Source organism: Nesoenas mayeri (assembly GCF_963082525.1).
Source record: "Nesoenas mayeri genome assembly, chromosome: Z".
NCBI classification, from domain to species: Eukaryota; Metazoa; Chordata; class Aves; order Columbiformes; family Columbidae; genus Nesoenas; species Nesoenas mayeri.
In genome coordinates, this window is record NC_137542.1 from 7,761,181 (window position 1) to 7,783,452 (window position 22,272).

Below are 22,272 nucleotides of genomic sequence, written 5' to 3' on the forward strand. Positions count from 1 at the left end.
CAACTATCTTCCCCAGGAGAAGCTTGTGAGCTGTGCCGTGGTTCTCCTCCTGATCCTTTGCTGATCCCAAGCGGGCTTGCTATGTTAGTAACACAGGTGCCATCGTAGTGGGCTTGGCGCTGGTAGGGATCCGAGACTGACGCATCAGTCAGCACCAGCTATTCCCAGAATTTGTCTTCCAGGGGCCATCCTTGGAAGTGAAGGTTGTGCTTGTTTGACTGAAAACAAGTTAGTTTTCCTTCATGCAGTTAGAAACCCCTCTTTTTCATAGCTAGCATGGTCATTATTTGGGCTTAATTTCAGAACAAGAAGATAACACCCCGGGACAGAGTTAATGTTTTTAATTGCAGTCGTTTGAGAGCCAAGGACGTTCTGAGCTCAGCCCATAGGTGTGAGGCATCTGGAAGGAGGGCATGGATGGGGCAGAGATTGACTGAAATCCAGGCTGATCAATAAGAGTATCCCATCCCGTTAGCGTCATGCTTCTCATTAAAGGAATCTTGGGATCTTTGGGACAGTTTTTGGCTGGAGCCAGGACAGAGACCTGCTTGGGGGGAGTTCTGTTCAGGAGTTTCTTTAGTTTGGCCTTTTGCCATCCTGCCATTGGCAGAGACATCTGGGCCTTTCTGCCTTTTTCTCTCTTTGTCTTCCTGGGATCAGCTGTTCAGGACCAGGTGCTGCTTCCTGGAACTGGCTGGTCAGTGCGGACGGAGTTAATGAGGAATTGCATTGAGTATCCTTTATTTTATATTTCATTTTATATATTATTATTTTTATTTATGTTATTTTATTAAACTCTGTTTATCTCAATCCAGAAGTTTCTCCCTTCGCTTTTGATTCTCTCCCCTATTCAGGGGTGGAAAGGGGAGTGAGCGAGTGGCTATTGTGTTTATATTGCTAGCTGGGGTCAAACCCTGACAAAGGTCTTCCCATGGATAGTGCCATCTGCCCTCCAGATGTCACTGCTGCCACACAAATCCCCCCTTCTCCCTCCCCCCCCCCATGCAGCTTGCAGTAATGGAGAATGTGACAAAGTAGCTTTGCACATTTTCTTCCTTCATCGATTTTTCTCGCCACACTCTCAATTGGAACAAGGCCTGAAATTTGTTCATCTCCAGGTGGCACACCGCCCTGAATTCACTGCAGAGATGACACACGCCTGGGACGGAGCAGGAGCTCTCACGCTGACACTACATCTAGTGCTTGTGAAAGAGGCTTCTTCCTGGAGACCCCACTGATAAATCAGACCTTGACATCTGGATGGAATTTGGGGGTTTTCCTCTTGTTGCTTGGGCTTTTGTTTGTTAGTCTGCTTTTATGTTTTTTATTGTCCTCCATCCCCCCGCACCTGGTGCTATTGCTGATGTGACAGGACAGCCCCCGCCCCTTGATCTCACACCGTGTGAAACTCTGGGATGCTGTTCAACCTGGGGAGGAGTGCAGGGCTGGACCTACACACTAACAGTTTTGTGGACTGCCCATCCTAGTCAATTCGATAACTGGAACATAACTGAAAGTAATATTCAGTCCTAACATCCCTGCTAATACCTGTAGCTCTGGTCCTCCCTAGCCCTGTCCCTCTGCTTGTCGTGCTCTGATTTGGCTTTCTTACACTACAGAACCCATTTGTGTTATTATTATTTTTTTAAATCTCCTTTTCTGCCTCCCAACCAAAAGCACTGTGCTGAATGCTCTCCCTCCTTTTAAGGCAGTGTAATCAAACGCACTTCTGCAGAGGAGATCCTTTGTCTCTCCGTTTTCTTTCCTATTGTGTTGAAGCCTCTTAAAGCCACCCACAGCTGTAAGAGACGCAATATTCTCACCTTGTATGGGACTGTGCCAGAAATTATGGATAAGTGGCTAGTTTATAGTCTGTCATTACTTATATGGGGTAAGCAGTGGAATAATTATATGGGATAAAAAGTGGGATAAGTATATGGGATAAACTGGCTCTTTTATCGTCCTTAACCTCATGGGGCACTATGACAGAAATGATGGATAAAGTGGCTCTTTTATAGTTCTTAACTACTTCGTAAAAATACTCTAAAGCTTGGTGCATGCCATATTGGCTATTCAGTGGTGTGACATGGATTTTAGGTGTCCTAAGTGTGTGTTACTAAACAAATACCACTAGCTGGTAACAGCAGAACGCATTGCAAAAATTCCTGAGCTGCTGCCACCCCACTGGCATCACTGTGACATCTAAACGCTCCCCTGCAAAAGCCCAATTTCCACTTTTAATTCTCATAAAACCCAAGGGAGAGGTCTGGAAGGGGTTCCTTTTACCATTGTGTGCCAGTAAATCCAATACACTACCCCTTTTAGCACAGATCAAGAAAAGGCAGACAGAAAGCATCTTCTGTGTTGAAAAGACAATGAGCTCTTTTTCTTCATAGATGTAGAGACCAGAACTGGTGGATAAATTTCCAGGCTTGTTTTCTAGCCCATCTTCTGACTACAGCAGTATTTACTAGCTGGAAAGGGAATCCACATCTGACTTTCCTCTGTTGGTGTTTCTGATACTATGTGCACAAGGGAGAGGAGGGCTTGTGTCGTGGAGAACATGGACTGAATTGCTGTGCTTGGCCCTATCCAGCTCCCACTGAAATCACCCACGTCCTCAGCCTACTCCCACGGGCTGTGGAGCAGGGTTATAATTAAACACCTGTCTAATCCAGGCTCAGCGGGGAGCAGAGGCTGCTGTGGACCTGCTTTCACAGGCAAAGCTGGTGGCAGCTCCCTAGCAGGGTTGAGGGACAGGTCTAGTTGACCATGTCAGCAGGCCGAGGGGCTGCAGCAAAGGGCAAGCAGCTGGTTGCTGCAGCTGTGCATGTGGGAAATGGACAACTAGCTGAAATGACGGGCTTTGCTGTGCAGGACAGCAAGGGTCCTGCAGGTGTGAAAGAAGCAAGGTAAGAAAGCTGGTGCAATTCATCATGAAGCAGATGTGGCCTCAGCAACCCTCCAGGGGCATGTTAATAGGAAATGCTCAGGGATGCTCTTGTAACTGCAGCTGATACCACCGAGTGAAGAAAAAGAGATCTCTCCTGCCTCCAGATAACAAGACAGAAGCAGAGTCATGGGGAGGAGACTGACTTCTGTGTCCAGCTTTGGGCCTGTCACTACAAGAAAGACACTGAGGTGCTGGAGAGAGTTCAGAAAACGGTGACAGAGGTGGTGAAAGGTCTGGAGCAGAAGTCTGATGAGGAGAATCTGAGGGAGGCAGCAGGAGGCTAGGCTGGAGAAAAAGAGGCTGAGGGGAGACCTTATTGCTGCCTACAACTACCTGAAAGGAGGCTGTAGCATGGAGGGGATTGGTCTCTTCTCCCAAATAACAAGCCACAGGACAAGAGCAAACGGCCTAAGGTTGCACCAGGGGAGGTTTGGATTGGATATTAAGGAAAAGCTTCCTCACAGAAAGGGTTTTCAGGCATTGGAACAGGCTTCCCAGGTAAGTGGTGGAGTCACCACCATCCCTGGAGGTGTTTAAAAGGCGTGCAGATGACGCTCCTAGGGACATGGTTTAGTGCCAGTTGTTAGGTTAGTGGTTGGACTCTATGATCTTGAGGGTCTCTTCCAACCAAAATGATTCTGATTCTATGGCCGCCTTGGGAGGTGGGAGACAGGCTGCTCTCCTCCAGCCATGTGCTGCTCGTGTGGATGCAGCTTCCTGCAAGGATGTGAAGAAACAGGCAGCTTTATAGAAACACAACACAGGTTTCTGTTTTAATGAGAAAATAATTATATACTTGCATCGTAGGCCTCACAGTCACTATAAAACAGAAGCAGGATAACATTTAAGTGGTTAACATACAGAAAGCCAGGTATTGTTGAAACTGGTTGATAAGTCATGACAAGGATGCCGCCTTTAGGTTGTCAAACATGTCAATGCTACTGTATTTTCCTTCAGATAATGTCAGTATGGAGCACGATGAAGCCCAAACTGTCAGCTTTTAAAATGAATTGTTCAGGAAACCTGCACTGTAACCCCAAACTGATTATAATCACAAATGCTAATGCTTAACTATTTCTCAATACACAGTTTCATTAAAACCAGTCTTTGCCACGGGAAAGGAACTGAGCATTTCTTTTGTGGAGACAAAGTTAACTCTGCAATAGTGCTCTTTTGTTGCATTTGATATAGTTATATATAGATAGATATGTATTACTGGTGTATACTTATAAACACCTAAGCTTGGTAGCATGCAAATGAAATAACAGAGGCAAGTAAACTGCATCGCACTCCTGTTACCACAGCACTGAACGTGTGCTGCTGACTACAAGTGTCCATAATTTCTGGAAGAGAAAAACCCTGCTGGGTGGAAAGTTTGGCTGTCCTGCACTGATGCACGCACATACTTTTGTCGCAGGGGCAGAAAGCAAATGCCTCTAGTGTGGAGGACTCCTGCCTGGCCTCTCTCCACCACCACTTTTCATTTCAAGGGGTACAATATAATTTTCACTTCAAAGACTGAGGGCTGACTGTGGCAGTAGGGGAGGATGTGGCAAAGCATGAAGAGATGTCTTGGGATGGGTAATCAAGGTCGCTGGCTTCCAGTGAGAAAGCAGGAGGAAAAAACAGGCCCCCAGGTTAAATAAAATAAAGATGCAGGTTCCTGGGAAGGGAGCAAATATGAGGGGAAACTGAAGAGCATGGTTTGGTGCACAACCACCTCGCTGTAAGTACAAGGGCCATCTCCTCTGCCCAGGAAACCCATGTTTTGTTTTTTTTCCCAGTCTTACTCATGGTCTCCCCAAGGGCGGAGGGAGACAGGACTCCTCTTGGTACCGCTGCGCAGAGCTCACGGCTGCGGCTGCACGACGCACGGTCTCACTAGAGTGCTGCATTGATGGCGTTGCTTTTCCTACAGTCTTACAGTAATGACCCACCCGCAGACGTGAATCACAGTCCACTGTTGATTGCCATGTCCGAAGAATGGGTCCCCTTCATTAGGTATGTAGTTCCTTCATAGGCACCTGGATTTGGAGAGCATCCTTGAGATAAGCTCGCTGCCCTTATCACAGTGAATGCTCAGTTCAGCAGGGTCTTCTGTTCAATAGCACTTGGGGAGACAATTGACAGAACTGAGTTAATGAGTATATATAATTGTATTTGCTACGATTCCCTGAAAATAAGCCTCAAAATGAGTGTCCATGGACAGAAATCACATGCTGGAGGAACAAGTGGGGTGGGGTGGGTGGAATCATTTGGTTGCAAGCTCTGTGTTTAAGAAAAGCACCAGAAGTATGTTCACAGTATCGGTACTCATTTTAAATGAGCTCACTGTTTCAGGATATAACAGCACAGCAGGTCACGAAATCAAGGAAAGGCTTAAGGGAGGACCAGTATCCTGGCTGCTGATTTCTAAAAAAAGATGTCAAAATAATAGTTTGTTTATAAAAAAGACAGAAAATTTTATATAGAAAAAAGCTCGATGTCTTTTTTTTTCTGTCACCTCCCAAACTTGTTGGTTTCTAGTCCAGAAATTATGGTTCCCAGTTGTAAAATATTCCTATTGTATTGCTTGCATGAAAAGGAAAGAGTAAACCCGCAGCCTCTATACTACATACAAATACAAAGCACAAGAATAAATACCACATTTCTTTTCCTAATTGTCAGCTTACAAAACTGGTCAATACTTTGCAATTGTGACTCATGCAAATACCATGTTGGGTCAAATTTTAATATCACAAATACTGCATTAACTCAGTGCCTTGTTTTTATATCCCCTTTCAGAAAGAAAAAAAAATAGCACTCACCCCTATAGCTGGTAAAACAGCTTTGGAGAAAATAATCAATACACGCACTGCCATACACGTTCTGGTATGTCAGCCTCACACACACACACACGTGCCCACACACACACACACACACACACAGATCCACTCTAACCCTTCACTGCTGATCCCAAGCCTAAGCAATAACTAAAGGCTCTACGGTTTGCTTGTAGCACTGAAAATACCGGCTGAATGGCAAACATCATAATGTTTTCTTCCCTTGTCTGCTCTTCCTTGCTCGCTCCTTCCAGCTCATTGTGCCCTTTAGCTTTTATTGTTGCCTGGAAACGTGAAGACTTCCACAAAGCACTCTACTTCAAAGGCTTTTTAGGTTGTATAAATATAGTTGAAGACGTAACTATCTTTGTTCTTTATTTCATACCTTTTCCTAGGCCAGAGTCTGGCTTAGTTCAATTATTGCCTCATTTAAAAATTAAATGTCCTTTATTTGTATCCCTTTCCCACTACCTTTCTACTTCAAATTACCCATCTTCATAGATTTTACAGATACGCCATTCTTTTCCCTCCCCACCATCAAAAAATAGTTGTCATCCACTAAATACAGATTTTCTATTTAGAAACTTTGTTAGGTAAATATGCTCTGAGAACCTGGAGCTCAAGTGATATTGCAAGCATATAGGATCCTAAAGCTAAGGTAATCCATTTGGCTTAGCTCTCATCCCCATCTATTCCACTCCTAAATTGTGATGGCTTGTGTTTGCAACACAAGGACTGTTTTACTGGGTGTGCTGGATTGTTCATCTGCAATAACTGTCTCCCTGTTTGTCTTTTTTTCTCTTTTAAACAGATAAATTACTAGAAAGGGGAAAAGAACCCACCCCCCTTAGAAAACCACCCCATTCCCAAACCAAACTCTTCAGTCCCCTTAAAGAAAGAGCAACAGAGAGCAATATTGTTGTGTTTTGTGGCTGGACAGGGTACACCGAAGCAACGCTGACGGTCTCGGTTCAGCGGCTGTGGGAGGCGAAGGAACTGCAGGAAGGTCCGGCAGGAGCTGCTGTGGGGACGGTGATGCTGGGGGCGAGGCAGGTCTGTCGATTCGGTCAGCGAGCCCTGGCCACAGGCTCCTCCATGCCGACGTCCCGGCCACAAGCCTGCAGGCCCTCCAGTCCGTGGGGACAACGGTCCCCTTGTCCCCCCGAGGGCTCTCACCCCCTGCACCGTCCCCATCGCATTATTTCAGAGGGGGAACGGAGGGAAGAAGAAGGGGGTATTTTCTAGTTGGGGTTTTCCTGTTGCTTTAGGATTGCCAAGAGCTGGATCATTTCTGTGTCTATGTGCATCTTGTAAGTCTGTTGTGTATTTAATAAATACTGGACTAAAATGCTGCTGCTTTCGTGGTGTGGGTTGTTGTTTTGTTTTTGTTTTTTTCTTTTTAATTCTTCCTTTCTCTCTTTTTGGTTTCGGCGTGCCTGCTCGCTGTCTTCACGCTGCAGCGTGGTTATTCGTCCTCCTCCCGGTTGGCGTAAATGCCAGCTTCCCAACGCAGCGCCAGAGCGCTCTTTCTGCGGTTCACCCTGGTCGCCTCCAGGACCTGGTCAGGAGAGAAAAAGGGAAAACACAGCATGTCACTGAGCTGCCCGTGGTCCCTGGGATGCCCTCCACTGCAGCACGGACCAGCCCTTCCCACAGGGCTCCCAGTGCTGCACCTTGTACGAACTGGGAGGACACATGCGATGAAGCACTTGCTGATGTGAAGGTGGGGCGGATGGCACACAAGAGCAAAGCCACACCATGGGAGGACAGGAGTGGTAGGAGCTGTCTGGCAGCACCCAGCTTGCTTCAGCTGCACATTGTCCCGTCCCTGCCCAGGGAAGGCAGGGGACAGGGTCTTGGTCCTCTCCCCAGAGGCAGCTGCACACCTTTGACATCAGGAGCCAGCAGCCAGCCAGCAGCTTTGTCCAGAGGCCACTCTGGAGCTGCTCGTGCAGCTGGGAAAGCAGTTTGCTGCTTGTTTCAGCATGTCACCCTCACAGGCAGAACTGGGCAGGCCCCCTGCATCTGCTTCTCGTGGTCTTTGGCTTGCAGCTACGCCAAAGGGGAAAGCCCATGCAGCGCGATCAAAGTGCTCCTGGAGTGAAACGTCACTCCGTGCGTATGGAGAAGGAGATTTACAGCAGGAGGACCTGCACAGCCTGCAGAGCCTGGTGCAAGATGAGCCTTGATATGTTTATCTATTTTCCATACACACATACACAGTCACACACATATATGCACGCATACAAATACATACACTGTGAATGTATTATACATATGCACACACATGCACACACAGAAACACTTAACTAAAAACACAAGAAACAGGTTTAATATGTGTTTTAGCAAGGTTAGAAAAATAATCAGGTGAAACCAAAAACTATTACTGCAATATGCATCTGATGTACTCTTGGCAAATAATGCACGGCAGTGGGTGTTCTTCTCCAAGCAAGTGAGACATAAAGGGGCCTGGTGCCTCCTTACAGAAGCACATGGCAATGTTATTTTCTGACCAACACTGAATAACAGCCCTGTGACCAAACTGTAAAGCTGCCAACGTCCAGTGCACTAAACATGTTTTAGAACAGCCCTCCCAGAGATGCAAACTTTCAAAATATTTACATGGTCAGTTAAAAAAAAAACCCAACAAACTGTAAAAAACACCCTAACAAATACATGACTGTCCACAGAACCAACGCCTGCCACCCCCGGTCCTAGTGCATCCTGCAAGCTGCTTTGCACACTCCTGGACTGTAGAAGAGTAGCTGGCCTTTTGAGAAAGGATGACGCTATTTTATTTTCTGTATAGAAAGCCAGATGCAGTGAGGACTTATGTCTTGGCTGGAATAAAAATAAATAATTTAAGATTAAAGAAACTTTTATTTCAGCTTGTGACAAGGTGAGGTTGGAAAAGCGCACAGGTACTAGAGGCTCCTGCACAGGCAATATCAGGACGTCAGGTCTGAACTGCCAGCTGGAATTACAGGCCATAACTTTGCTTACAGGAATGAGAATGTACTTTTGCATTTATGCTGAGACCCAGACCTCCGTGCAGGAGCTGAACACAGGGTGGAGTTTGGCCAGCTTCATTATTAATATTTCTTTGCCCTCCTAGTTTCTTTTGACTACGACTATGAACAAGCCAAAGAACGAAAGGGAAAATCCAGCCAAAAGACACGATTTTGAGCTAAAGCTCCACCTGCCTCCTCACACCGACCAAAGCTGGTCCAGGCCCACTGGACGCATTTTTTTCTGATATGTTGCCCCAAATCATGATGCCTCTTTTTTTTGCAGAGAAACCACGAGAGGGAGCAGGGCTGTGAACAGTTTCTGTTCTATCCAGCAGAGGGCAAATGTGCTCACAAACCTAACAATTAAGAAAAAAATATCGAAATTGGTAAAAAAATTCCTTGAGACATCAGTCTGTAAGCAGTGTCCTGGAGAAACCTCTGCTGGAGGTATGAGGACCATTGGTTTAAAGCACGTGTTTGGGATTCTGAGTGCCAGAACCAAGGAAAGACAACCCAAACCGAACAATGGAGAAGCACAACTGGGACTAGGTATCACAGTATCAAATAATTATATTCTCAGAATAAAAGACAGTGGTTTCTCCAGGGTTAGCACTGAAGGAGGAAAAAAACCCAGTGATTTTTGTTTTAGATGGCAACTATCTAGACCAGATTGGCATAACGATCAAATCAATCACAGAAAATTACTCTTCTCCCCACTGGATTTCAAAATTTGCATGAAAAACCAGCAAATTCAGCATCAATTACAAATTAAAACTGCCATGTCACAGATGACAGTATATTTAAACAAGGTCTGCTGACTTTGGCCTGTAGAATTATGCCAGCTGAAAATAAAACAGATTTTATATAATTTACAAGTTTCCAGTCAAGGTCTTCCTTGCAGGAAACCACAATGTTGTGATGGTCTCTGGTGATGCCTTCCAACAGTCCACTTAAACTTCGAAGATTTCTGCTTTGGATCAGTTAGCTCATCTTTGTCTTAAAAGACAGCCACAGGGTTTATTCCATTTGTCCCATCAGCAATCTGCTTCTGCAAATATTGCTGGTTGCTCCAAGGAAAACTGTTTCCAGAATTATATCAGAGACACTGTAAGGGCATTGAATGTGGACTTAACCTTCGCAAGGAAACAAGTACTGATGTGTGGCTTTGTATTAATAAATAGCAGATCATATACTAATAAGTTAAAGGTCTCTTTGAATAGTTACTCCAGAATTATTCTGTAATTGGTTGGTGCAAAAGTTAATAGTGGTTTTTGCATTGTTGAAATTTGTCATTTGATATTGGAATACATTCTTAAATAAATGTGGTTGTGTAATACATAATTTTAATGCCCTTCTCTCGCCTTTTTTTTTTCTTTTTGCTACTGACGTTGCTTTCTATTTTATACTTATTTTAGACTATGAAAATTATGTTAGACAAAAAGCAGATGTGAGTGAATTTCTTATTCAAGTTCAAAAGGGGTCGTGAAGCAGCGGAGACACCTTGCAACATCAACAATGCATTTGGCCCAGGAGCTGCTAATGAACGTACAGTGCTGTGGTGGGCCAAGAAGTTTCACAAAGGAGACAAGAGCCTTGAAGATAAGCAACGGAGCAGCTGGACATCAGAAGGTGACAAAGACCAACTGAGAGCAATCAACAAAGCTGATCCTCTTAAAAATACATGAGAAGTTACCAAAGAACTCAATGTTGACCATTCTACTCAGCATTTGAAGCAAATTGGAAAGGTGAAGCAGCTCGATAAGTGCTCATAAGCTGACTGAAAAAAAAAATCATCATTTTGAAGTGTCATCTTCTCTTGTTCTACACAACAACAAACGACTTCTTGATTGGATTGTGACATGCGACAAGAGTGGATTTTATTCGACAATCAGCAATGATCAGCTCAGTGGCTGGACCACGAAGAACCTCCGAGGCACTTCCCAAAGCCAAACTTGCAGTAAATAAAGGTCACAGTCACTGGTGCTCTGCTGCTGGTCTGATCCACTACAGCTTTCTGAATCCCAGTGAAACCATTCCACCTGAGAACGACGTTCAGCAAATAGATAAAACACACCAAAAACTGCAACACCTGCAGCTCATGTCAACAGAAAGGGCCCGGTTCTTCTCCACAACAATGCCTGAGTGCATGTCGCAAAACCAACTCTTACAAAGTTGAAGGAATGGGCTACCAAGTTTTGCCTCATCCACCATATTCACCTGACCTCTCACCAACTGACTACCACTTCTTCAACCATCTTGAGAACTTTTTGCAGGGAAAACACTTCCACATTCAGCAGGATGCAGAAAATGCTTTCCAAGAGTTCGTTGAGTCCTGAAGCATGGATTTTTAGGCTACAGGAATAAACAAACTTATTTCTTGTTGGAAAAAAAATGTGTTTATTATAATGGTTCCTGTTTTGATTAATAAAGATGTGTTTGAGCCTAGTTATAATGATTTAAAATTCATTGTCCAAAACCGCAATTACTTTTGCACCAACCTAAAATTCTACTGAAAAGAGTGCTTGACCTAAAATAACCCTCGTTTTTACTAGGCTGTGTCAGTTTCACACCCACTAGAGGAAACAATGGGGTAATTATAGCATGGAACTGGAATGACTGAGTGGAGAATTGGGACTCCTCCGTGGAGCACTGAATTCACAACCCAGGAAGCCGCTTGCCTAAAATAGCAAATGATCTCCATTTTAAAATATTCTTGGCAGATATCACGGCTGTCTGTAGACCCATCATGAGTCCAGCACCCAGAGGCTCTCCACAGCAGGTCAAGAGAAGGGAAGTCTTTTCCTTTTGTTGTTGTGGCTGGTTTGGGGGTTTGTAACACGCCGTATTCGGGCCACATTACAAAATGATACCTCCGATGATTCCTAAGTGTCCTCCCTGATGATGCCCCACGGCAGCTGAGCGGGTGCAGGCAGGGACAGGGCTGGGTGGTTGGAGCACCCCAAGGCAGCCAGGCCGTAACTGCACATGGGAGGTGTACACTGAAAATCAGAAAGGTCATGAAGGAGACATTTCACCCGAGTCAAGGGCCTGAAGAACTGAGCTGGCTATGTCCTAATGGTAAGGCCACATCAGTGTTAAAAAAAAACAATGTGACATAAAATGTCTTGTGGTTGCAACCCTGGGGTCTCACTAAGAATTGCAGAGGCGTCTTCCCTGACAGACTCAATTTATTTTTGAGGACTGAAAAAAAAGATCAAAACAGCTACCACTGTCAGGTGTTAGATGGATTTATCTATCCATCCTGGAGATGGAGACTACCTGTCCTCAGTTTCCCTCCAACAGACATAACGCTAATTGCTCTCTTACTGGCATCAAGAGTGTGAAAAGCAGAATACAGATAAGCTTTAGTCCAAAGCATATTTATCCCCACCAATGAATAAAACTGACTACTATACAGTACAGGTTAATTTTTTATTCAACAGTACAAGCAAAACTAATGTGGAAGCAAAATTCTTTTTCTGGAGTTTAATAATTTACTGATTCTTCCCATCTGGGCCTGGGAGAACTAAAAGCAAGAAAAAAAAAATAAAAAGAAAACGCAAAGGTCTGGGTATCTAAAATCTACCAGTTCCATGCGGGACAGTCATTGCACAAGACACCTCCATGGAGCACGCCATGCACAAAGGGACAGGCACACACAGGGAATGGGCTGCATGACCATCAGGAGCGATAAACCGAATGCTTTAACATAAAACTGGAACTACTGCGGGACAAAGAACATATATTTCTCAGTATAAAGGTGTTTTCTTTTTTGTAGCTACTTAGTACTATTCCCTGAATACACCAGACCTCTAGTGAGCAGAGTGAGGAGCTGCGTATCATCTGTAACAAAAATGCTTTTACTTGAAACAACACAGTAACAGTATCGTACTGCTGCTGGTCAGCATTACAGTATAGACCATGTGCCCTCTGCCATCAAATCTAGTATGTTGGTTTTCTGTCAAAATTTTTCGGCAGTATCTTTCAATATCACCTAAATGTCACCTGAATGCAGTATCCCCTGCACCACGGCTGAAATTAATACTAAGCAAACTTAGGATAACATCCCGTAAATCTGAAGATCTTTATATTTCTAAGTCCAAAAGCAGATTTTGAGGATGAAAACCACCTATCTGTGCAAGTATGAAGTTACCTGTGGTCTCTCTGAACAGCTGCTTGGCCTCAGCTGAAGATTTCCAGTGAGAACCTGCTTCAGTCTGGGGCTCAACGCTGGGGATTAGCCAGATGACATCCCTTTACCCGCACACAGAATAGCTGTGTCCTACAGCCTATTTCATCCCTCCTCCCTTTCCCACCCGTGCATGTTCATTTCCAGCTCATTACTCCGTGTGTCATTATGATTTTACAAGGCAGACACACAACGCAGCTCAGCAGAAGGACAAGAGCTGAGCATGTAAAATCTGCACCTGAGCTTCTGCCTCTCACACAATATCCAATGCTCTGGTCACTACTGATGGTTCATAAATCCTTACTCAGATTATTGTGCAGATATCATGGGGAAAGGAGGCTCAACCTGTGTTTAAAACCAGGTCTCTGAAAGCACAGTGCTCTTATATTGCTTAATGCTCTATAAATACCCTATGCAAAGATCAGTCACGGGCTTGTATCAGTGAGATAAAACCCGCACTGAATTATTTAATGAACAGGAAATGGCATAGACTTGACTTTGCTTTACTCTCCGGGACAGAAAATGTTCATATACTTGTCTTGAGGTAGATAATGTGGTCAAATATGCTATGGAATAGGGAAATACTGGAAGGTTCATACTGATAAAAAAATGCTTGTGCTGAACAAATGAGTGTCCCTCATTACCACAATCTGTTTGTGTCTCTTAGAGAACTCCAGATTTACACACATATCTGCACAGAAAATTCCAGGTATTTGAAGTGTCCACATTATTGAGCACCTCGTTCCTACAAACACTGCAGAAGTACAGCCGGTATCCACTCCCTGCTCTTAAAGTCATTGGATTTGTCAGAGTCCAGCTTTGTAGGGGTAAAGACTGTGCAGTTTATTGCCTTGCTAAAACACCGAATGTCACTGTAAATACTCTTTCTTCAGCAGGTCTGGGTTTCTTCTACTCTGAGACCAACACAGATACTAAGTTGTGGGACCATGATCAGTCATCACATCCCAACACACAGGGACAAGGACAGGTTCACAAAATTCACCAGACTGTGGCCATGCTCTTGGATCTGACTCTCTTCTTCCACAGATGGAAGGTTGGTGTGTGGATTCTTTAAGGACTACTAGAGGTTTTCATAGGGCTAAATACACTGTAATCAGAGACAAAGGAAAGCTACAGCAGTTTCACTCAGCATCTGAAGATGCTTGGATGCCAGGTTTAGCTTTGGCAGCTAAACAGTAACAGGGATTAAGGAGAAGTTCTCATTTCACGCCTCAGGAATGATCCAGTCCCGGGCAACAGCTCCCGTCCCTTTAATTACAACCCTTCCTGGGCCAGAAATTGTAACTAGAATTCAAGGGTTAGAAAAACAGCCACACAAATATTTGTTGATGAGAGATAAGAAGGAATATCCCCCACACACATTTGCATCCCAGTTTTGATACGAAACAGCACTGGCACACAGCATGAAAATGCAAACTGCAGCAACATGCACTTGGAATCACCATGCAAGAGGAAGCAAAAATAAATAAGCAGGTGAAAAGTACCTCAGAAGTAACCTTGCTAGACAGTAATTTACAGGTGTACTGGTAGAAAGGGAAAAGACCAGCATTAGTACATTGAACAAGCATGTTATAACCAGGAAACAAGAACAAAATAAAGAAATTGCAAGAACTGGCACATCCCGGAGTATAGGATTTCAAGCAACTTGGTGTCATAAAAAAAAAATTAGTCAGTCTGATGGTTTTTTTAATGACATTGCTTGGCCAGTCTCAGTCTTGTTTACCATCGATGGCTGACCTGTTTTCTTGCTGCTGCTTTTTCTCTTTTTCTCACCTGTTGAAGCCTCTAGTGTAACACATCCTCTTTGGAAGAAACTGTCCCCTTGCCTGAGCAGTGATGTTCTTCCAAGAGCAGATGTGCTTCATTTCCCTCTGTCTCTGAACAGCAAAACCTGCAAGCGCCGGCAAGAGTGGCCATGTTGCATAGACTGGATGCTTAAAGGAGAGGTAGGGTAGATGTCCTACCAAAGCCACCCTCTTGCCTTTTGGTGTGCCTTATGTAGGGAGAAATTAAAGCTATATCCGTCAGTTGCCTCCTGCCCCCACAGGAGTGCTGGCTCTGTCCTGCTTCGGGTACCACAGCACCTCGACTGCTCCCGCTACCCCAGCACATCTCTGGTCCCCCTTGCTCACAACACTGAGCCACGTTCAGCTCTCAGGACTTAATGCTCCAAGTGGCAGCTGCCAGTCTGGTTGTCAGTTATGCTCCTTGCCCCACCGCATTTCAAGTATTTTTAAATACAGGCTGGTGATGTACCCTTTGTTTCTTTAGTACAGAAATATTTTTCTTGAGCACGTATTCAAATGTCGCCTGCTGACAAACCAAACCTATTTGTTGTTAAAGTGATTATTGCTTAGCCTGGCATGTAAAATACAGGCTGTTTCAAAAACATGGACCAAATTTCACAACAGCAACATGTCACAATTACACAAAAATTTACAAATGGTTTAACGAGTTATCGAGTTTGCATAACCTTTTTATAAATGCTCTGTGTTCCCTCCACCTCCTGTATGGACAACATCGAGATGATAGTTGAATTTGTCCCAAATGCCTCTCAATTGGGTCCATCTTCTTGAAGCACCCTGTATTAACTCAGATTAACAGTTTGAGCATTTCATATTTGAATTATCTTTCCTCTGCCAATGGTGGGAGTTTTTTACATAAGGAGAGCAGAAAAAGAGCACTTCTTTTTTGAATTATCTTTCCCCTGTAAATGGTGGGAGTTTTTTACAAAAGAAGAGCGGAAAAAGGCAGGGAAGAGAAACAAAGCACTCCCACTTGTTCAGAGAAACTCCCCCTGGGCTCTGCAGGACATTGCCCTCTAATAGGATTTCAAATATGCAGCAGCAAAATGTAAATCATGTTTGGCTGTATGCAAAGGGTTTAGAGGAGAATAACAACAAACTGCAACACTGTGGGACTTCGGTGTGCATTGGGGCTCTGTAAATTCACTGCAGCCTTGACAATTAATCCCAGAAGAGGATCCATCCCATGTGCTGCCTGATGGGCACTAATCTCCAGCCGTGCATCTTGGGGCGGTCAGTGTCTGGGCAGCTTTAGCGGCCGTGGACAGCTGAGCTGGCACCCAGCGTGCAGCTTTCCGCTCGGATACTGCCCCGTGTTCCGATCAGGACAAGGGCTCACTTCAAACTGCGGAAGAGGTCATGCAGTTGTGGCCAACCTGCTTTCTAGGGGCATACCTGCAGCTCTGCAGGCACCTGAGGAGCTGCACTCGGGTCACTGAGCAGAGGGAGTTACGTCTAGTAACATCTTTTTTTAAAGTTGCTCTGACTTCTGCAAAGGGTGCGAGGGTGTGACACGTCTCCTGCGAACCCCTAAGGGTCCTTCAGGGAAACAGAACCTCTGGGGAGATGCTAGAAAATAGCACCCACCAGAGCAGGTGTAGACACCCTATTTCACTGGGTGCTTTGGGGAGGGAGGGGAAACCAGAGGGCGGCTCCTTCTCAAGATGCCGCTGCTAACACAAGGCATCGTCTTGTGCATGGGCTGGCTTCCAACCCGGCAGCAGGAGCCTGCTGGATCACGAGATCTCGTTTTACAACAGCTTCAATAGAAAAAAGGACCAGAAAGTTTCTGGTGTGCACTGGAAATTTATTTGTTTACAGTGTGAGTTGGCTTTCCTACTGAGTTTTAGTTAACCAGCAGAAATGCAACACGACCCCTCTGCACTGCAGTTCTTCTGATTTTAAGTATTTGCTACTGCACAGTATCTGCTGGTAACGACTAAAAGCTGCCAGACTAGTGCAGTATTCACGTTACAAACCTTCACTTCATTCTGTATGCCTAATGAGACTCTACCTTTAATGAACATTACGAGAACATAGTGTGGAGCATGAGCTCCTTGGCACTGGGGTCACCATTCTGACCTCTCTGGTAAAAGCCCAGAGGACTGCGGCTGCTTCAGCAAATGTTGTGTTCATTTAAGAAGTTTTATATTGCACTTATATATCACTACCTTCTGCACTCATTGCCCACAGTAATAATGATTCTGAATAAGAATCACCTTGTGCTCTGTTGGGAAATAGGTCGTATAACGGATGCACCTGAATTTTGACACTTTCAGTTATGAAATTTGTAGCTCTTTTTATTAGTGCCTTAATTGGTTTAAACAGTGCCACAGTAATGACTGAAGTGCAGGCACCCATTTCACAAACTGAAACTCTGGCTGGTTTTCTGTTTGCATGGAAGAAAGACAACAAGTCCAGCACAAAAGAGCATGCTGCCCATTGAAGGATTCAAGTTAATTTCTGAGGCACTCCCAATCCAATTCTGCGAGGGGTCATTTCTAGGGAAGTTATTAGTTTACTTACACTGAATCCTGACCATGCTGGGACTTTGGGAGTCTATGAACACAAGCATGAATATATGCTTGATCCACAAAGTTCAAAGACCCACTGAAATAACCAATCGGAGGGTCTTGGTGATGTGAGAATTAACAGAGCCCAACAATTGCAGAGCAGCTACCTGGAGCCTTTATTATTAATTAATTAATTAAAGAGAAACTTAATATGAGTTTCCTTTGATATTTGCAGTTGACACTCTCTCTTCCCTTCCAGTGGCCCTCATCCTTCCATTTCAAAGACACTAGCCCTAACAATGTGTTAAAATCCTTGCACAATTGCAACGTGATCTGAGCGGATTGTTGAGAAACAAATATTCTTGTTGTCTGAATTTTGTTTCTCATGAGTCACGGTGTCTATGGCAGAGCAAGATGTGAAGAGGAAAAGAGCACTTACACTGCTGTCGTCCATCCTTTCTCGTCTCTTAGTTTTGTGTGTTTCGTAATCCTCCATGAGGGTCTGCATCAGGTTCTTGGGTCGCTGGGCTCCCGCAGGCTCCTCGGGCAGCGGGTCAGACTGCGAGACAGGGCCTTCTGTGGTGGGCGATGGAGGAGGCTTGATCTTCTCTATCTTTCCTGCAAAGATATGAAAAGGAACGATCCTTTCTAAGCTGAAGGACTTGCAAGTTGTTTCCGAAAGACAACAGCTAGAGAATAACTTCCAGCAGGGTTTAAATGAAGAGACAGTTTGGAATAAGGTTTATGGAACAATCTGGTAAATCAGGGCTTTTAGAGCACTCTCCTTCTTCCTGAAACACAACAGCAAAACACTAAGAAATCTTTTTACAAAACCTAGAAGAGCTAACAAATGACACAATGCAAATGTAACCCACCACTACTATGTACAGTAGTGTCTGGCTGCATCACCCCCATTCTCTCCTATAGGACACTTTTCAGAGGTCTGGAAATGTTTGTAAGATTCTGGAAAACTGCAATATGACTTTTTTTCTTGCTCAGACAGTCCAATGTAAAGGATGCCACGGCTGTATATTGGGGATGGTGTGTAAGGCACTCAAGGAAGGCAATATGCCTTTCTTCTCCTCTGCCAGTGCTTTTTATTTGCTTTGTAATGTGAAAGGCTTTGAGTTGGTCCCTGGCGCTATTCTCTGCTGCAGCTCAGAGGGTGCTCCTGGAGGGAGCAGGAGGATGGGGTCTCCATCCCATTCACTGCTTGTTCAGACAGGGCCCTTCAGTCTCCCGGTGGAAGGAAAGTCACAGAGAAATCAGGCTGCTCTCTGACTGAACTCTTTTCACCCAGAAATCCTGTTCAGGCAGAGCGACTCCAACTGAGGAGCTGGGAAAAGGCAGGGGAGAGCAAGGAGACCACTGCAACAAGCTGCAGGTGAGCTCAGCAGGTGGACAACCCACCGTCCTCCAGGGAGGTCAGCCCGTGTTTGTCATCACCAGGTGCTGATCTGGGCTGAGCTGCCCGGCTTGTCCTGGGAAGAAGAATGAGAACGATGGTAGCAGGTCGTGGGTGTGGGAATAAGGTGCAGGGGTCCTCAGCAATGGCAGGAGAAAGCAACACTGAATCAAAATCAGCTTCCCTTTTCCATGGCATGTCAGTTCTTTGAAATAAGACAGTTCAATGGATGGCAAAGAAAAAAAGGAGAAACAAAACCACCCTAAACCCCTTACAAATAAGTGAAGTAACCAGAAGGGCTGTGCAGATTTTAATCAAGCTTCCTCCTGCTGCTGAGACAAATTTAAATCCTAGCTGCTACTCCAAAAATTATCACGATGGTGGTAGCCACTAGAGAGCAGCCTTGAAACCTCCTCTAATAATCAGCAGGATTCTTTCTTGAAGGGAGAAGTGAAACCTGAGTCGACACTGCAGGGGTCTTTTACAAAAAAAATCCCCTTGACAGGCTTGTTTCATTTGTGACCAGTATGGAAAAACCCAGCATCACTGGGTTCTCGTTACAGGCTTAGCTTAAGCTGGCTGGTGCAGGGATGAGGCTGAGAATTCATCCTCGACCCTACATCATCCCACCAGAGGCTGGAGGGGGAATTCCTTTGGGCCCAGGTTCTCCTCTGGGTTGCCCTAGCATCAGCTCCATGGACAACCAGGAGTCATGCTGCCAAAGCTGGGTCCAGCAGCGGGTCCTGAGCTGCCCAGCTGCTCCCATATGTGACAGCTTGGACTGCTGAGCAGGAGAGTAACAACAACCATCACCTTGTCCATTAGGTCCAGTGCATAAAAAAGTCTGCTGAGAATAAAAGGCCTCATTAAGGGTCAGATATCTTGCTGTAATCAAAAAATCATAGAATCGCTTGGGTTGGAAGGGGCTGTTAAAGCTCATCCAGTCCAACCCCTGCCATGAGCAGGGACATCTTCACCCAGATCAGGTTGCTCAGAGCCCTGTCCAGCCTGGCCTGGGATGTCTCCAGGGATGGGGCATCCACCACCTTTCTGGCAACCTGTGCCCGTATTTTACCACCTTCATAGTAAAAAAATTCTTCCTATTACTTCATTCTTATACTAATAAGTAACAGTCTTTGAAGTATGCAAGTAATGCAGGCTTCTCAGGCTTCTCAGATGTCTGCCCAGCTTTTGTGCCTTCCCCCAGGGACACAGACAATCACAGGATGCTCAGGCCTATGGCCAAGCCTCATGACTGAAAAAAGCTATTTCACGCCACTCCCCTGGAAAACAACGCAAACAGAAGGCTTTGGGGATCTGCAGTTTAGAAAAGGGATATCTCTGAGCAGATTCATCCTCTCTGGATGGAGTGTCCATCAATTTTTGTTTTGTAGCAGCAACCCTGCTGCAACACACAACCAACTGTTCTCGCCATGCTGGGTAGTGTCACCATGAACAGTATCACAGTTTCTTTTTCACAAATATAGAAGCCAAGGCAGAAATGAGATTTGCCCACAGCAGAACAGTGGTTTATTGGTTTGCATCCACAAGAAATTATGCTTATACAACCATTTTCTCTTTTTGTTTGAATTTCACTAAAAACTCAGGAATCCACAGCATAATTTCAACTGCTTTTCACAGAGGAGTAAGCATCTGTTTCAAGTTCCTTAAAAGCTTGTGAGAACAGGTAGGCAAGTGGAAAAGAGAGATGCTACCAGTGCCAACAGCGGCAGAATGGCCAGAACCTGCACAACCACCGGTGAGGCTGTAGTTAGATGATGGAGTGTCTGAGGCTTCAGGGCTCTCAGAACAGCCACAGAAATCTCTGTGAACCTGATGCAGAGCTGCAGCCTAGTGCAGACCTATTCTGCCAGTTTGGATCATGTTAGAAATGTTGCTGGGCTAATTTTATTCTGGCAGACTTTCATCCAGATAAGGTCCTGTTCTCAGGCAGAAGAGACATCCAGCATAAAGGCATCATGAGACATGATGATCACGGGCACTCCCTACTGCTGGAGTCCCATGCCCACACCTGATGTACACAGACAAGGCTGGTCATCTTTGCCCAAACTAAAGCTGCGTAATTCTATTCTATGATTTTGTGATTCTGTTAAAGGAACTGTGCTCTGAGTCAAATGGAAACAGGGTCACACTTGTAGGTTGCCAGCAAAAAACTGCAGCCTGATGGTCACACTTGCAAGTTAACAGCAGTTATCAGCAGCACCTTCCTGTCCAGTGGAAGATAGTCCTCTGAAGTCACCTTTAGAGCTGTTGGAAGATATTAAGTATAAGCTACAGCATTCCAAATCTTCACATACACATTTATATTTTTCTTCTCTTTGAAAGGGACTCCAAAAATGTTCCATGGCTTTAGTTCTGGTGATGGCTTCCTCCACTCTCCGGCTTTAGGGATCTAGGTAAGAAGCTCCTGCAATTTGATTTCTCTTAATTTTTTGCCTCTTGCACTATTTATGTCAGGCAGGAGCTGCTCCTATGGAGAATGCTCTTTCTCAGGGGAGAGGTGGGAAAGCTCAGAGAAGGGGCAGCTGCTGTTGTGTCCCAGTCTGGCGGCTGCAAGACACTGCCTGCCACCCCTCTGCAAAATCAAAGATGTATAAGAGCAGAGGGCGGATTATCTTTCTCCGAATCAAAACCTCTGCACAGCTCTGAGGAGCAAGAGCGGTTGCGATGGTGACTCATCCACCCTGTGGAACCTGAGAGGTGCCCAAGCACTCACTGCAAGCCAAGGAAGGATGCTCAGCTATTTGCTGCAATAGCGAGAAGAAACCGTGACTGAGCTGAGGCTCTGGGACAGGGGCCCGAGCCACCGCTAAGTAACGAGCAGCTACCAAGGGCCACTGTATAATGTTTACTGAGGTACAAAGGAGATGGGAAGAACAGGGCTTCTCGTAAGAGCGAGCAACTTCTTTACAGGTGCTGTTGGCACTTATTAAGACATCTGCACCGCAAAGAAATCTTTTCAAAATAAGGTATTTCAGCAAGATAGATTACTTTAGGAGACTAGTCTGTGCTGAAGTCAGAGAACAGCTGAAGTATGTGGAAAAATATCCCTCTGGTAATGTGGAGTCTCATTACCACTCCAGGTGAACGGAGGGCTTCTTTTGTTGTCTTGAACACCAAGTGGGCAACATAAATCGGCAAACAAATAAACAAGCAAACATTAAAAAAAATAATCTCTCGGAGGTCCTCTCACTTCATACACATTCTCCACTATGGAGGGAATACGAGAGCAAATGACAAACGAGCTGGGTTAGTACGACCCAGAGGTGTCCAGGGGATGAGTGATGAGCACTCCAGAGGAATCCTTGAAGACAACAAAGAACTTTGCTTTTTTCATACTGGTGCTTATGAACAGATAAGGAAACAGTATCTTCCATAAACTCAAAGGCTCCATTTCTACTCTAGTCTTTTTCAAAGTCCTCATTTAAAATAAGGGATTCATGCATATGTATTATACTTGATACTTACTCTTTACATGTGTATGGGGCATTAACATTTTTGCAGTGGCCAGAAATATTTAAAATATCCTGCC

The 22,272-nt window shown here is 44.9% G+C and overlaps 1 protein-coding gene across 2 annotated transcripts in view; it reads right to left on the reverse strand.

The window, feature by feature from the left end:
• Positions 1 to 7,008: 7,008 nt before the first annotated feature.
• LOC308051644 (PALM2-AKAP2 fusion protein-like) overlaps positions 7,009 to 22,272 on the reverse strand; it is a gene marked incomplete at its 5' end in the record, with an annotated part of 53,026 nt that continues 37,762 nt past the window's right edge. The window contains 3 exons of one of the 2 annotated variants that reach the window (XM_080362204.1): positions 7,009 to 7,333; positions 14,481 to 14,519; positions 17,754 to 17,932. In XM_080362204.1, coding sequence (XP_080218330.1) covers positions 7,241 to 7,333; positions 14,481 to 14,519; positions 17,754 to 17,932 — 311 coding nt within the window. In that variant the 3' untranslated portion in view covers positions 7,009 to 7,240. The remainder of the gene's footprint in view (positions 7,334 to 14,480; positions 14,520 to 17,753; positions 17,933 to 22,272) is intronic. The other variant, XM_080362203.1, reaches the window with a different exon arrangement.